This window comes from Pectinophora gossypiella, chromosome 24 (assembly GCF_024362695.1).
Source record: "Pectinophora gossypiella chromosome 24, ilPecGoss1.1, whole genome shotgun sequence".
Lineage (NCBI taxonomy): Eukaryota > Metazoa > Arthropoda > Insecta > Lepidoptera > Gelechiidae > Pectinophora > Pectinophora gossypiella.
In genome coordinates this window covers 2,321,157-2,336,065 of record NC_065427.1, presented here as the reverse complement: position 1 = coordinate 2,336,065, position 14,909 = coordinate 2,321,157, and the positions used below count along the sequence as shown (strand labels likewise).

The window sequence follows — 14,909 nt, the reverse complement described above, 5'->3', positions numbered from 1 at the left end:
GATAAGGTGCAAAAGTCCAGTCAGTTTCTTGCAAAGTAATGAATTAACTGGTTGCACTTGAAACCTCCTGGTTACATGTCGTTTCTGTAATAGACTAAAAACACCTACAAAAATATATATTTTTTGATTATGACAACTAATGGCTCGTAATTTCACCACTGTTTACAAATAATTCGCTGGGCTCAGTGACTGAACTTTTGCTCTTTGATTCTACATTCAGTTTATGGGATTTTTCTGTGATATTTTTGAGCTTATTCCAATAATTCACGAACATAATATAACATTGCATCACGCCTGTATCCCCGAAGGGGTAGGCAGAGGTGTATAGTATGTACACCAACTCCTCGCCAGCTATGTTTAAGCCCCATGTGATAGCGGGCGAGCCTATTGCCATTAACCGGGCACAAATCATAGAAACCAAGTGATATCAATTATATGTGATCCAAACATGAATTCCAACTTGTCATCATACTGTTCATTAATTAGTCATCTTGGAATTTGGTATCAAAAGTGACTGCAAGTTGTTTTCTGATTACTTGTGACTCTGCCCGTTAGGGATTAAGGACATAGGATTATGTATGTATGTGGTTTGTAAATATTTTTAAAGATAAAAAAAGTAACAATACAAAAAAGGGGGAATAAAAACTTACACGAAATTACATATTAAGAGAAATTTTAAATTAATAATGAAATACAAAATGTTGGTCGTAACAGTTATGATGGAAGTCCTTAGCATAAGGACCTCACTCAGCATAAGTCACGGCGTGAGCCACGACCCTGAGCCACGGACATCCTGTTTCATATTTATTAATTTGTTATTTCATATTATTAATAAGTTCGGACATAAATAACATAATTATCTGTTCACTGAGAATTCATGCACTATGCGTTACTGCAGAGTGTTTGACATGCAGCGACACCTATCGATTGTTTCGCGAACTAAGCAAGGCAGAACACAGATGAGACTGGGTAAAGCCAATGTTTATTATTATGCATTTGGGCTATTTAAATACATTAGGTAACTTTGTTTTTGGGATCTTTAAAAAAGGGATTGCAATAATGTAGTTTTAGGCGGATGAGACGTTATTTATGTAAAAATGACGATTCAAAGGGAAACTACATATTTATATAAATTTTCGATTTCGAATGTTACAATGTCATATCGAAGATAATGAAGATGTATAATAGGTATTTTTTCGAATTCGAAATTTTAAACAGTATCATATCGAAGATATTATGTATAATAGATATTTGTCTATCGTGTGGATTGTGAGCGACCAACCTCAGCAATTATCTAATGAGCGATACTTATTTTTTTTTTATTATTGTACCTGTTAGTAATTGACGATCGATGTATCCCAAGAGACACGTTTACCTAGCAAAATCTTATTCTCTACTTATAAAAACTCCAAAATTATAATGATATCAGCATGAATTTACTCACCATAACTTTTTAGCCTACCTGCATCAATCAAAAAAATACTATTCTATTTCTATAAATAGCAAAGCTTAAGCATAAAAGTTTATTATAAAACGTGCCTATTCATCATTTCGTAATATTTTTCCTTCTTTCTTCAACTTTCGTCCGTGAAACGAAATCTCGGTAAACATGCGAGAATTATTCTTATATGCGTCAAAATGGCGCGTAAGTCTGCGTTCCAAATTCAAAAATAAATTCGCTACACGCACGCAGCCGACGGCTTGTCGTGTTTTAAAATCGACGTGGAATTTATTTCTGCATCCTATGCAATCTACTTTCTAATTTTTAAAGTAAAAAAAGAAATAACTATTTTTTTTAAATAAGTTTAGATAATTATATTTTACATGACCTATTCTATTTAGAATAGATTTAGGAATTTTCTTATATAGGTACCTAATAAGATCCTAAAAAGTTTTGAATAAGCTATTGGGGTACTTACTCATAAAAAATGTAGAGCAAGTTAAGAATGACTTATTTTTTTTTTATTCCCAATTGGGCTAGTTTTATGTACATCCATACCCACGTTTTACTAAAAAAAAGTAAGAAAAATATTTTTCAAGAAGCACAAAATAAATCATAAAGTTATCTGTGGCTGTATATATTTTTCGAAGAAAATAACTTAGTATGGAACCTACGCGTAAGTCAAAAGTTAACTCTGTTACTGTAGGGAAGTACTTTTGTATGTAAATCGATGCGTAGGCTTTAGACCGCCTAGGTCTTTGTGTGAGACCTGGATCTAGGACTTGTGAATGTCTAGAATACTGGTTTTGAAATTGTAAAATGTTTAGTTTTTAAAGGTTATTGTAGAACGGTAGAATTTGTTTTAATATTTATTGAATGCTTTTACATATATTTCATTTTAAATACACAATTTGTAACTTTAGAAGGAGGTTAAACAAATATTTCTTATTGGATAATCGAATTAGACAACTTATGGAAATTCCAATTGAAAAATATAATAATTAGTTTCTTTTTTACTTAGTAAGTTAACCATTTTCCCCCATAACATCAACATCAGAGATCATATCACTAACATCAAGCACATTTTAGTACCTATTCATTTTTCGATCTAGAGGTACATCGGCAAATACCTCTTTAACTAATCAGCATATTAGATTCGCTGCATCATATAAGTGGCTGTATAAAATCGATCCCATTTGCTTAGTTTATAAGCCGACTATTAACGATGTAATTACAATGGCTTAGATTTCAAACCTAGAATATTACACTCTGCTATACGGACCATATTATCGTATCTAATCATTATGATAGATGTAATTATTATTAGATATGGTCAGGCCACTAAATAGTTCATCATACATCTATGTAAAAGTACAAAAAGAAATTTGTTTTTGGCTCTTTAATCTCAAATAAGGATTTGAGGCAAAAACTAAAACCATGTCAGCGCCTTTTTGAAAAAATAAATTTATTTCAGCAATATTTCGATTTGTTTAAATTAATTTAAATTCGAATTTTTTATCTAGATTTAAAGTAACTCTTTTATTACGAGATCTTGTTAAGGAAAATGACATCCGAAGGTGAATTTCCAAAAATACGCATAATTACGTGGTTTCCATTATAAAGTGACGCTATGTAGATTTCAAAGTTTCTAGTTTATTAATACAAATACCGCTCCGTAGATACCATCCTTTGCATCGTACAATCTGTGTTAAGGCGAACGCCTTTCCCTTCCCTACTTATTCATAGAGAAATAGCAAAAATACACAAGAACTAGGGATGGAAGACTATTGGTCTACGCTTAGAATTAAAAGATCGATTTCGTTTTTAAAATAAATCGAATCGATTACGTTTTATTTCTTAGAACTTAAATAAAGTTTTGTCTTTATCACAATATCGTAATATTCTCATTACCTAGTTGAACAGTTAAGTAATTGTAAATGAAAATTCCTGATTATTTATAACTGACTTTAATACACTATCATTATGTTGATTAATTTGTCCATTAAATTAACCTACCCATAGATATACGCTTCGTAGGTAGGTACTTAAAAATTATTGTTGGGTGAAGTGATTATTATTAATTATGTGGCTAACAATTAATAAATTCAGTTTTATATAAAAACATAATATTTAAACGAACATTCAGTACTTTCAATATTTTTTTCTTTTTCAAGACTTTAAACTGAATTTTAAATAAATTTAAATGTTGCATAAATAATCGATATACTCATATACGTTCTGCGTACCAGAAAGATCGATCTTTCGAAACATCGATATTATAACAGAACACAACCATAGACCATTCTTAGCCAGTGTAAGAAGAGCCGTCTCGCGTCTCGGCTCAATAGACATTACTGCTGGTTTAAGGTTAAAGTATGCGCATCTAAGGGTCAATTTATTATGGTCAGTTGTATGCGTAGGCTGTATGCTTGAAAAATGACTGTGTGCCCACAATGGCCTGGCGAACCCGGAAATATTTACTATAGACAAGATTAATCTATGGGATTGTATGAGGTATTTTTTATTTCCAACATAATGGAAGGATTAACGGCTTATATACAGTCGGTAGGATGTGAAAGATAGGAGAAGTTAAGTGAGGTGAAGTGTGGACTGTTTTTGGATGGGTCACCAGATAAAGGTACCAAAAACGCTACTTTATCTTTTGATTTTACTGCCAGAGTAGTATAATTTTATTCAATAGCTTTATTACTTTTCTGTATGTAACTCTACATTGTTTTTATTGTGCACAATAAAAATGTAAAGCCTAGTGTAATCAACGCCATACGATTAAAATATTCATAGCATACGTATCAATATAAATTACTTACTTACAAACCAAAATGTTCGTTACTACTATTAGACTGATCGACTAATTCAGTAAAAATTACAAATATTTCAATAAATAACATTTTACAATAGCTTCAATGCGCGGTAAGAATTAGATCTGTCAAAGTACGTAAGCTAGTGTTGTGACGTTCATTATCATAGTGATATAGTGAAGTATCAGTCGATATTAGGTCGATAAATTATTTTCTGTCTAACACTACTTATACAAGTACAAATACTGACCCATTCAAGACATTTTGCTACACAGTTGTTAATAGTGTGACCCAGTCTAATATATCTTGAATAGGGCCAAGAATTTTCTGCGAAGAAATCTCAGTTTTCTTCATACCTGTATAATTATACTTGTACTTTATTATTCTGTATCACTATAAATACATTTGCAAAAGTAATAAAATGGGCATTCGTGATTTTTTTATTATCTATCATAAAAAATCTTGCCATACCTTTTTCTTGGTTGATGGATTTGACACGTTAGCAAATACTTATTCTGTATTCAGTACAAATATATCTTTTCTATAACCTATTTATGTCCCACTGCTAGGCAAACGCCTTCCCCTTCTCTTTCCGACCATATTTGTCTTCAACAACCATCCACATCGGTATAATACAAAATAAAGAATATACTGCCAATCCGTCCTAAGAGTTTGCATACCACGACATAAAACCGCAGCTATCGCCTAAACATCACTATTTGAAAGAATTTCAGAGTAATATTTTTTTGTTTCATACTCTTTAGACCGCGATTTTTCCACTTAGTTTTAAAACTTATATTTTTTTAGTATATTTAAATACTTATTGAATATTTCGAATATTTTAGTTTATATCTGGACATTGTAACTATTGTTAGACTTATTGTCCGGAAGGCATAAATTATAAAGATAAGGTACCTCCACCGCAATTTATTGCCCAATTGATAACCTTTTTAAGACAACTGCATCGACGTTTTAGAGTATTCTACACTCTATTAAAAACTGTATCTCACAATTTCCATCCATAATTCCAGCTAGGCAATAAGATCTACCTAGACTTTCTAATCCGACGCGAACGAAATAAATCTCCAACAAAACATAAAGCCACACAAATAATTTCTCCTATAAAACACCCGCACCCCCGTCTGTCCACTATAAAAGACCTTAAATAACGCAATATTTTACCCACACTTTTATCTACAAACCTACCTAATAAAGCCAATTCAGTTATAAAATTTAGTGGCAATAAATAAGCCAATGGAACCGTTAGTGGCCGATTAGCCATAGCAGCCGAGCTATATTTCTATATCTACAGTCATGTCAGTCCATATATCTATCTGGCCGCATCTAGGAAATAATTCCACAATATCTTTACTAACGCACGCGCTATGTTACACACGCATTCTTCTCAAACATGCAAAATCACTAACACCACCAAACGCCAGGACTATGCAGAAAAGATACCCTATATCGTTGTGTATTATGAACTCTTATATCTGTGTGCGAGCGCTTGTGTGCGTGAAGGCAATGACCTATGCATTTGCTTGCAGCAAGAGGCTAAAAGTATGCGTTCGTTTTATTATGGTCTTATTTTTAAAAATGGTACCGCGGTCATCGCTTTCTTTCCTTGGGTTAGGTCCGGATTTTGGCGCGAAACTTATTTGGGTTATTCGGCCCCGGAAACCGGTCCGTACGGATTGTGTAACCCGGGATTACCGTTACGATTCGAAGTTCAAACGTTACTTTGGTAATACTGGAAGAATTTATTGTGGGAATACAATTACTGCATTTATGAATACGCATTATTTTGTAATTAGAACAATAACTCATCGTAGATAACGATCTCTTTCAGCACTAAAATATAGTAGGTACTTTTATCTACTAAAGTATTCAATGTTCATATCTACTAAAGACACCAAGGAAATTCGATAAAGGATCACGTCCTGTCTTCAATGATGTGCTTACAAGCGATGGTCTGGTGATGGTCGCTATACAGTACCTATATCAAATATTATGTACTTATAGCAACATAGATTACTAGATCTTACCTTACTAGATTTCGCATCCAGTCAAAATAGGCCTGCAACCTAGTCAAATGAGATACTTTTTACGAAACGTCAAAATGAAAATGTTCTGTTGATTTGTCCTCAAATAAAGCGGTCAACCATCGTACTCATTATTACCTAATTTGTAATTAAAATTAGAAATTAAATGAAAAAGAAAAAATATAAGCATTTTTTGATTTACCTTTGACCCAGTAAAATAACCTTTCACCTTTTATCTGAACATATTTTTTTGTTTTCAGGTGAACGACCTTACAAATGTCACCTCCCAGATTGTGGGCGAGCATTCATCCAGCTATCCAACCTGCAACAACATCTGAGGAACCATGATGCTCAAGTGGAAAGAGCCAAAAACCGACCCTTCCACTGTAATATTTGTGGCAAGGGATTCGCAACTGAAAGTAGCTTGAGAACGCATACTGCAAAGGTTAGTATTTAAACTTATTGAAAATGAATGGAATTTTTTCTGTTTGTTTTTAGTGGCAAAAAAAAGTGGCCGATCCAGCAGTGGGATTTCAAAGAGAGAGAATTAAAAGATGATCCTTCTGATCTTGAATAAGAGTATGATTATATTAAAAAATCCCTATTGAAAGAAATTCTCAATATTCATTTATTAAAGTCCTCAGCCAGAATTATAAACTAACTTTGACAGCAGCAATTTATGAAAAGGTTAAAGAGTATTTTGTATATTATTATAATCTATTTATGTGCAAAAATATTTGAAATTACAACGACCCAATTTTAGGCATAATTTATCGATCACAATAACATCACATTGTGACGAAGCCATTTTATTTTACTTTACATTTATTTTCAAATCAAAATCACCATTTGGCCTTATCAATTCGTTCCGCCAAATTCCTTTTGGACCTTAATCAAAATTCTTTTTCGGCTGTATTATTATTATACTATAATTTCAAAATTCCCTTTCGACTGTTAATTTTAAGTTGTTTTGTATTTTGTGATGCTAATCTTACAATGCTATGCCCACGCCACCGTCCGGTGGAGCAGGAGCTTCAGCTGCACCTTGGTGTTTTGCAGCAACATGCGGCCCTCATGATCGGTGGGGCAACCGCCACCCCATGCCCCCTTTGTGGCAAAGTCGTATTCGGTGGCGAAGCACTCGTTGAACATATGAAGAACACGCATAAGGACCCAAATGCGTCCGGCGTTGCCAGTAAGTTTCCGGACGGGTCGTTCGGCTTTTTGAAACATTTTTTTTGAATCAGGACTCGCAATTCCAATTGCTATTCCTTTTTCTCTTTAGGGGTTGTTCCTGGTCGTTACTTTAAGATTTATTTTAAGAAATCTCTTTTGTTCGGAGCGTTTTTGAAGATCTCGTTCTTGGTGTTGAAGGATACGTAAAAATAAATGTATTTATCGCAACGCTCGAACAGACGGGATTTATTAGTGTTTAAGACACGTCACTGGAAGTTTATACATTAGTCCGTTATTCTTAAAATAATAGCCACTGCAATAGCAGAACATTTTGCATTGCAACATTTTGCGTTTTAAAAGCTTCCAGTTGGCACAAAGCCATAAGGGGTGTTGGTTTCTTAAAATCAACGGTAAAACAAAAACGTATCGTTTCCATAAATCTTAAGCGTTAATAAATAAGGTTATGAACACCATCCGAGGGGAATATGTTATTGTTCCACAATCATTGGAAGGGTAGACTGTTTAGCAAACATTTCTTGTGACTATAGATTCTTCGGATGGCGTACCAAGTCTATTATCATAACATGTTATGTTTATGTATCTAATAGCTTCATTTTCCTCGTTTTCTGTCGTCAACTTCGTTTTGTTGCCACTGTTCCGCTAATTGGTTTATGTTTTGGTTTTACCTATAATTGTTTTAGTTACATCAATTGGTTTTGATTCATTTCGGTTTGCCATTCAGTTTGTCATTATCATTTCGGGTTTCATGGTTCGTTTAGTAACTTAATGGATAAGACAGATTGTGTTGAAAGCTGTTAATTTCCCACGTTTCTTTCTGAATCACAAATCAGAGAGTTACGTTTCTTCCTTTGAAAATGTTACAATTAGAAATGTTATTTCTTGTCTACAATTATCGAAAAGAATTAGCCTTCAACACAGTCAACAGCACACTAACACTGCCAACACTACTAACCTGGTCATTTTTTTTCTCTCTACCCCTAACCCACTAACCTATCCTTATCCTGGTGAATGGCAGGTCCCCCTGCTACGTCACCATACCCGGCGCAAGCTAAACCAACTGATCCTTATATAGCCAAGCGGAGGACGGCCAACCACCCCTGTCCTGTTTGCGGAAAGCACTACGTCAATGAAGGTTCACTGAGAAAGCATCTGGCGTGTCACCCTGAGACTCAATTGACGAGCAGCCTGAGAATGTGGCCGTGTTCTGTATGCCAAGCGGTCTTCACCCATGAAAGTGGTAAGTTTTTGACGATTAGCAATAAGTAACGATATCACGGATAAAGTAAGGAAGGATGATTTTAATATCAGGGCATATTTGCTAAAAATGTTTCATTAGTAATTTTACAGTAAGTAATCAAATACAGCCTTTATGTTCAAAAGCGATTAAATACTACATAAAACATTGCCAGATATAATAACCATCTATTTCAGCATACCATCTTTTAACTCCCAAGACTGAAACCCCGTTTAATATTTTACAGGCCTACTATCTCACATGGAGCATATGAGAATGGAACCGAAACATCAGTTCGCTGCCCAATATGTTCTATCCCGAGCCGCGGCTGAACGAAGAGAACGAGACATCCTCGCCGCAGTGTCGGCTACCGCTGGAGGCTCTGGTCTTCTCAACCTGGCCCCGCCTTCCCCAGCGCACTCGGACTCTTCCTCCAATGGTCGTCTGTCTTCATCCGCTGGTTCCGAAGCAGGAGCGGCGGTCAACAAACTCACGGATCTCCTCAGGTCAGCTAACAATGGACACCAAGCGTACCCTGACGAACGAGTAGCTGCCATTGCTGCTGCCGCTGCCAATATGATGGCGCAGCCTGGTGAAGGCGCTAACCCAGTTCAAGTTGCCGCGGCGAACCTCGTGTCTGCCATGCGACAGCAACTAGCTAGAGAGCCACCACCAGCTCAACCACCTGCAGAAGCGCCCCCGGCGCCCAACGAAGCCGCGTTACGTATCCAACAAGCTGAAGCTCTCCTCCGAAGTCAAGCTGAAGCGCTTCGGTTAGCTGTTTCTCAAGCGGCAGCAGCGCATGGTAACGAGGCAGCCAGTCCTTTAAGACATAACGGTGGGTTCCCTCCGCAACCACCGAACGATGCCAGTGGACAGTTATCTCCTGAACTGGTTGAGGCGTTCAGAATTGCTCAAGAGCAGCGATTGGAGCAGGCTTTGAGATTACATGACCCTAGAATGCTTGGTTTTAATTTGCCATCGCCAGCACAAGCTGCTCAACAAGCGGCGCAACAGGCCGTCGCTGCACAGCAAGCTGCGGCCGCTCAACAGGCCGCCCAGCAGGTAGCTCAACAAGCAGCTCAAGCCGCGCAAGCCGCAGCTGCACAGCAAGCCGCTCAACAGGCGGCCCAACAGCAACATATGCAGCAACAAGCTGCGCAGGCAGCTCAAGCCGCCCAAGCAGCTCAGGCCGCGCAACAAGCCGCCCAACAAGCGGCCCAGCAAGCTGTCCACCTCCAACAGAACCCTCAGCCATGAAAATTTAGCTATTACTAATCCGACGCGATTTCTGCTCGAAACTTAGTATAAGGAAACTGTTAAATTTAAAGAAGTATGGTTTTATCGTCAAACTAAATTCATTTTGTGGAACGCGAAATCGCCTCCGATTAGTAATTGCGTTAAAGTAAATTGTTTTCGTACGTTCGGAACGTTGTTTTAATGAAAAATCGAATTTCTTTCATTTCTAGCTGAAACTATACGATGGTAAAGTAAAGTAACCCTACATTAGATAGATAACTGTTGTACATACCTAGGAAACGTTAGAGAATCGATTCATGTACATAATATACGAGAAAAATGTACCTAAAAATAGATGAATGATGAACAAAATGGAACAAAAACTCGCCGAACCAGTAATTAGATGTAGAACGACAGATGATAACTCAGTGCAATGTTCAGTTATTTGTTTGGTTATCGGGTGTGTTATTACGAAATATATTTATTTTTTATTAGCTTTACCACAGAGCAGTGTATTTCTTAGCTTAGTACAAACTTTTGGATGTGCCAAACTGTTGAAGCACGTTTTATCGCATTTAGCGCGACTTGCAATACGTAGTTGCATATTAAGTTTCCATAGGTTACTTTATTATTATTATTATAGGAAATAATTTAATATTTTGTTTATCTTTGTCTTTCACGCAATAACACGTCTTATGCTAGTCACGTTTTCGAACGCACAAATATTCTATTTAAATAAATCAATTTGGTTATATTTTATTTTATTATTTTTCATTTAAAAAACTAAAATAACTGTAAACTCTCTTGGCGTAGATTTTAATTTTTATTATAAATGCCATATTAGATAATAAATCTGTAAATACCGTAGACATGTTATGTAATGTTGAAGCTTTTGTTCATATAACGTAAAATAACAATTTATTTTTATTATACGATTATTATTATTTTAACAAAAAATATATAATTATTTACACATCATTTGTATAGTTGTATATATAAAAATTATTGATTATTTTTCACAAGACTGCCGTTACTTATCTTTTTTTGTGTAAATAAATTAATTGAGTTTTTAATTATAAAAGTGTATATTGAATAATGAAAATAGCGATTTTTCACTGAACATAGATAAACAATAAACAGGACACCAACCAAAATAAATTGGACTTAGAGTCGAATACAGTACATCTTAATATCGACTAATAAATACAACCTTGTATGGACACTAACACGAGACATTCTTACCAACCTGAATGTTGACAATTGAGATACAGCCCAAATATTTCCATTATTTTTATTTCATGTAATTCAATTTTTAAATGAAACCACAATAGCCCAGTAAATAATTTCATATAAATGGTTACACTGAAGTCTTTACACTTTAGTAAACCATTAATAGCATTTCATATGCTCACAGTTGCCATTACAATAGTTTTATAGTTGACCGGTTGTGGGATAGCCCGACTACGATTATATCCCGCTTGGAGTATATGTCGAGCGGGATATATTCGCATTCAATACCGTCTGACTATTCCACAACCGCACTGCGTAAGGGATGTCGAGTGTTGCCGAATATTAATTCTTTTAATATTATCATCATGTATTATAATAAGTCTCGATTGGTATGCACAAATTAGATTTTCAATCGAATTTGTTCATACGAGTCCAGTATACGTGTAATCGTAACATAGGTAAGGTATCGTAAGCTGATTTTAATGTACGTAATTGTTTCAGTCTTGAATTAATATTGGTATTGCCACCGTGGTCGTCACGTTTCATGTAATAGGTGAGACCACAGCCTGGTGTTCCAATGTAAATAGACAAAAATCTCACAATGCAATAGCCCAAAAGATCGTTATAATTTCAGTCGTGACTTTCGGTTCGAAGACAATTTTATTGACTCCTTAGTTCTGTGTGTACTTTACTTTTGAAATACAAAACTTTTCGGCGTATTATCTTTATGTTTTGGAGTGAAATGGCCAGTTACATCGAGACGCGAATGGTTACCCGATAAAGATTAAGTTTTTCTGGGAAACGTGAATTAAAAATATATACAATTTGACTGAAAACAAAACCAGAATATTTGGATACTCAAAATCAATGTGAATGGATCGCTATTTATGTAAAAATGTCCTCATAAATTTAATATATAAATAAATTAAATATAACAACAAAGAAGTTCCTATGAATATTGTATAAATGGTATTGTTTTAAATTTAGGTCTTAGTAGAAGGAAAAATTTATGGACGTTTGGTATTTTTAAAGTTATAATAAAAATCATCGTATTAAGGAACTGCGCTCGCGGCTTACGAGTTGTACAAAACTAAAAAGCACGGATCATGAATCCTACATTAGATTTTTAGATCAAAAGTTACGTTTCCAAGAAAGTGTTCATGTTCAACCCTGACATTTTTGCTTGGCATTACATGTACATATATATTTGTAATAACTGATGTATTTTCGATGTAAAAATGATATATGTTACAGTTTTTTGACTATAACAAAAAGCAATCAAAGTAGGCTATGATATACAAATTTTTAAATGCCCAACAAAAATGTCTGTGGTTTATTCTGTGATCATCGAAAGGAATAGATATAAAGCAGGTCGTGTCTACGAGTTGTCAGAGGTTATTTTTACGTTTTTGATGATGAAAAAGCAAGTTTTTTCTACATTTATTTTACGATGGAAAATTCTGTAGTTAAGCTGTGTACATTTAATACTAATGATAAAGCCTAATTAACAGTAAAAAGTGGGCGTGAACCCTCTCACAGCCGATTCTAAGAGGTTGCATAATGTGCAAGTTTCCTTAGAATTGGTTGCTTAGTTACAATAGTATTGGATTCTGTTGATGTCATTCAATGTGGTACTAGCTAATCCACATTCTAAATGTGCTGTCAGTTGGATTTTTTGTTAGAAATGGATACGACCAATACAAGTTATCATTTGATTCGCTAACGATTAAAGTTATTGTTTTACTCGTTTTGTTGACTAGGGAAATTCGTTGAGAAAGAAAATCAATTTTGTAAATTAAACTTTCACTGTTCAAATTCAACATTAATTGTTTCGAACAGTGAAAAATTCCATTCGATAACAATTATTAATGAAAAAACATATCGCGTTTTACAACTTGCGATTACATTACATTTTTTATTTCAATCGTTAATGAAATATTACCAACTGTTCATTTTTGAAAGTCTATAAACATTTTATATACTAACGTCCCATAACTGAGCTAGGCTTCAGCATATCGATCGTTGAAATTTTTCAAGCAAAGGATTTATACCACTTTGCTCCATTATGCCAGTAGATTTTAGTGTGCTCTAGTGTCTTCAACACCAGGAAATGAACTTGGGATCGTCTAGTTTGACAATCGACACGCCACAACCTCCGCACTACAGAGATTGTCAATTAGAGAGTATTTAATAAGACGTATTATTCAATAATTGAACAGTTTGTAGTATTATTGTTAAGTTTTTATCAATAAATTGCTGTTGATTTGGAATTAAGCATCCTTATTGAATGTTAATGTTTATTTTTGTCGCTTCATGGTTTCTGTTGATTGTATTTTCAGCTTGTTTTGATACATATTTAGCCAAATATACACATTTATTCGTAACTTTAAGGTAGACAGGATAGCCAGGTTTTCAATTTATAACTCACAGTAGTCTTTACATATTCTTAAGATAAGCTAGTATAATTAATGTAATGTAATTCACAAAGGCTCATTTATAAAATAACCAACAATACTTTTGGTTATCTGCTCAAATATTTTATAAATGGGTCAAGTAAGTAACATAAATTAAGCCCAAACGGAAATTGAAGCGCTTAATCTGTGTTGCAGGAAGTAGACACAACGAAATAAAAAAAAAACACATAAATACAAAAAAAATCCGTGTACTTAAACGTACTTAATGTCATAGTTAATGGAATTATCGGTGTTTAAGGGATCTACTATCCCACCAATAGTAAATCGTATCCATTTCTTAATAAAAAATATTTTCGAAAAACCAAAATGATAAAAAGGTTATAAAATGTTTTATAAACGTAGAAATATTGTGACAATAACATTGATTGTGAAATACAAATACAAATCTGGATATATAAAAATGCCTAATCAAAATTTTTTTTTCAGATGGCAACACATAATTGCCAGGGAGTGTAATAAAAAAAAACTGACAGTACATTGCATAATTTTCATAACTACGTTGTATGCATAGCCTCTGTAATGTCACATAGGGCATTTGCGTTGTTACACTTTACATTAATTTCAAAGTGAGATACACTTTCCACGTGAGACATAAATTTCACTTTACATTTAAAGTGGAATCACTTTCGAAATTCACGAACAAATCTTTCCAATTGGTGTATTCTAGTCTTATTTACGTAAATTTTCATTCTTGTGATAGTGTCGTGGATTATTTCAACTATTTGTATAAAATTAGAACTGCCATACAAATTTATGTACACTTTGGAATCCAAAGTTTGGATACGGGAAATGTAAAATTGAACAGCAATGTATTGGAAACGCTTACTATAAAAAATAATGTCAAAATTAAGTAAAAGTACCTTTGGCGTATAAAATTGTAAAATTCAATTGTTTAGACTTTAGAATAAAATTTACGGTTAGGTAGAAGTCAAAATTCGTGTTTGGCATGTATTTAAAAGATAAAAGGAAAAAAATGTAAATAAATTTAGGAATGTGATGTGACGATATTATTAATGTACCTAATCGGTGTTTAGGCGAAACTCATAAATAACGTACATGTTGGAATATTTGTTAGGGTGTTTGTTGGAGCGTCGATCGCAACGCAATCTTTCGATGGCCGATACAATTGTAAAAATCGATGCCATTCGATCGACGTCTTTACTATTTCCACAGCGATACCCTGTGAACCGTACACGACAGATCAAACTTAAAAAACTTGTTTTTATTTTTTAT

The 14,909-nt window shown here is 34.3% G+C and overlaps 1 protein-coding gene across 10 annotated transcripts in view; it reads left to right on the top strand.

Moving 5' to 3' along the window:
* The window catches only part of LOC126377836 (zinc finger protein 628-like), a 126,425-nt gene extending 112,512 nt beyond the window's left edge, over positions 1–13,913 (top strand). For 8 of the 10 annotated variants that reach the window (XM_050025799.1, XM_050025798.1, XM_050025797.1 and 5 more), the window contains 4 exons: positions 6,563–6,747; positions 7,332–7,497; positions 8,515–8,736; positions 8,981–13,913. In XM_050025799.1, coding sequence (XP_049881756.1) covers positions 6,563–6,747; positions 7,332–7,497; positions 8,515–8,736; positions 8,981–9,993 — 1,586 coding nt within the window. In that variant the 3' untranslated portion in view covers positions 9,994–13,913. The remainder of the gene's footprint in view (positions 1–6,562; positions 6,748–7,331; positions 7,498–8,514; positions 8,737–8,980) is intronic. The other 2 variants (XM_050025792.1, XM_050025796.1) reach the window with 2 other exon arrangements.
* The last annotated feature ends 996 nt before the right edge of the window (positions 13,914–14,909 follow it).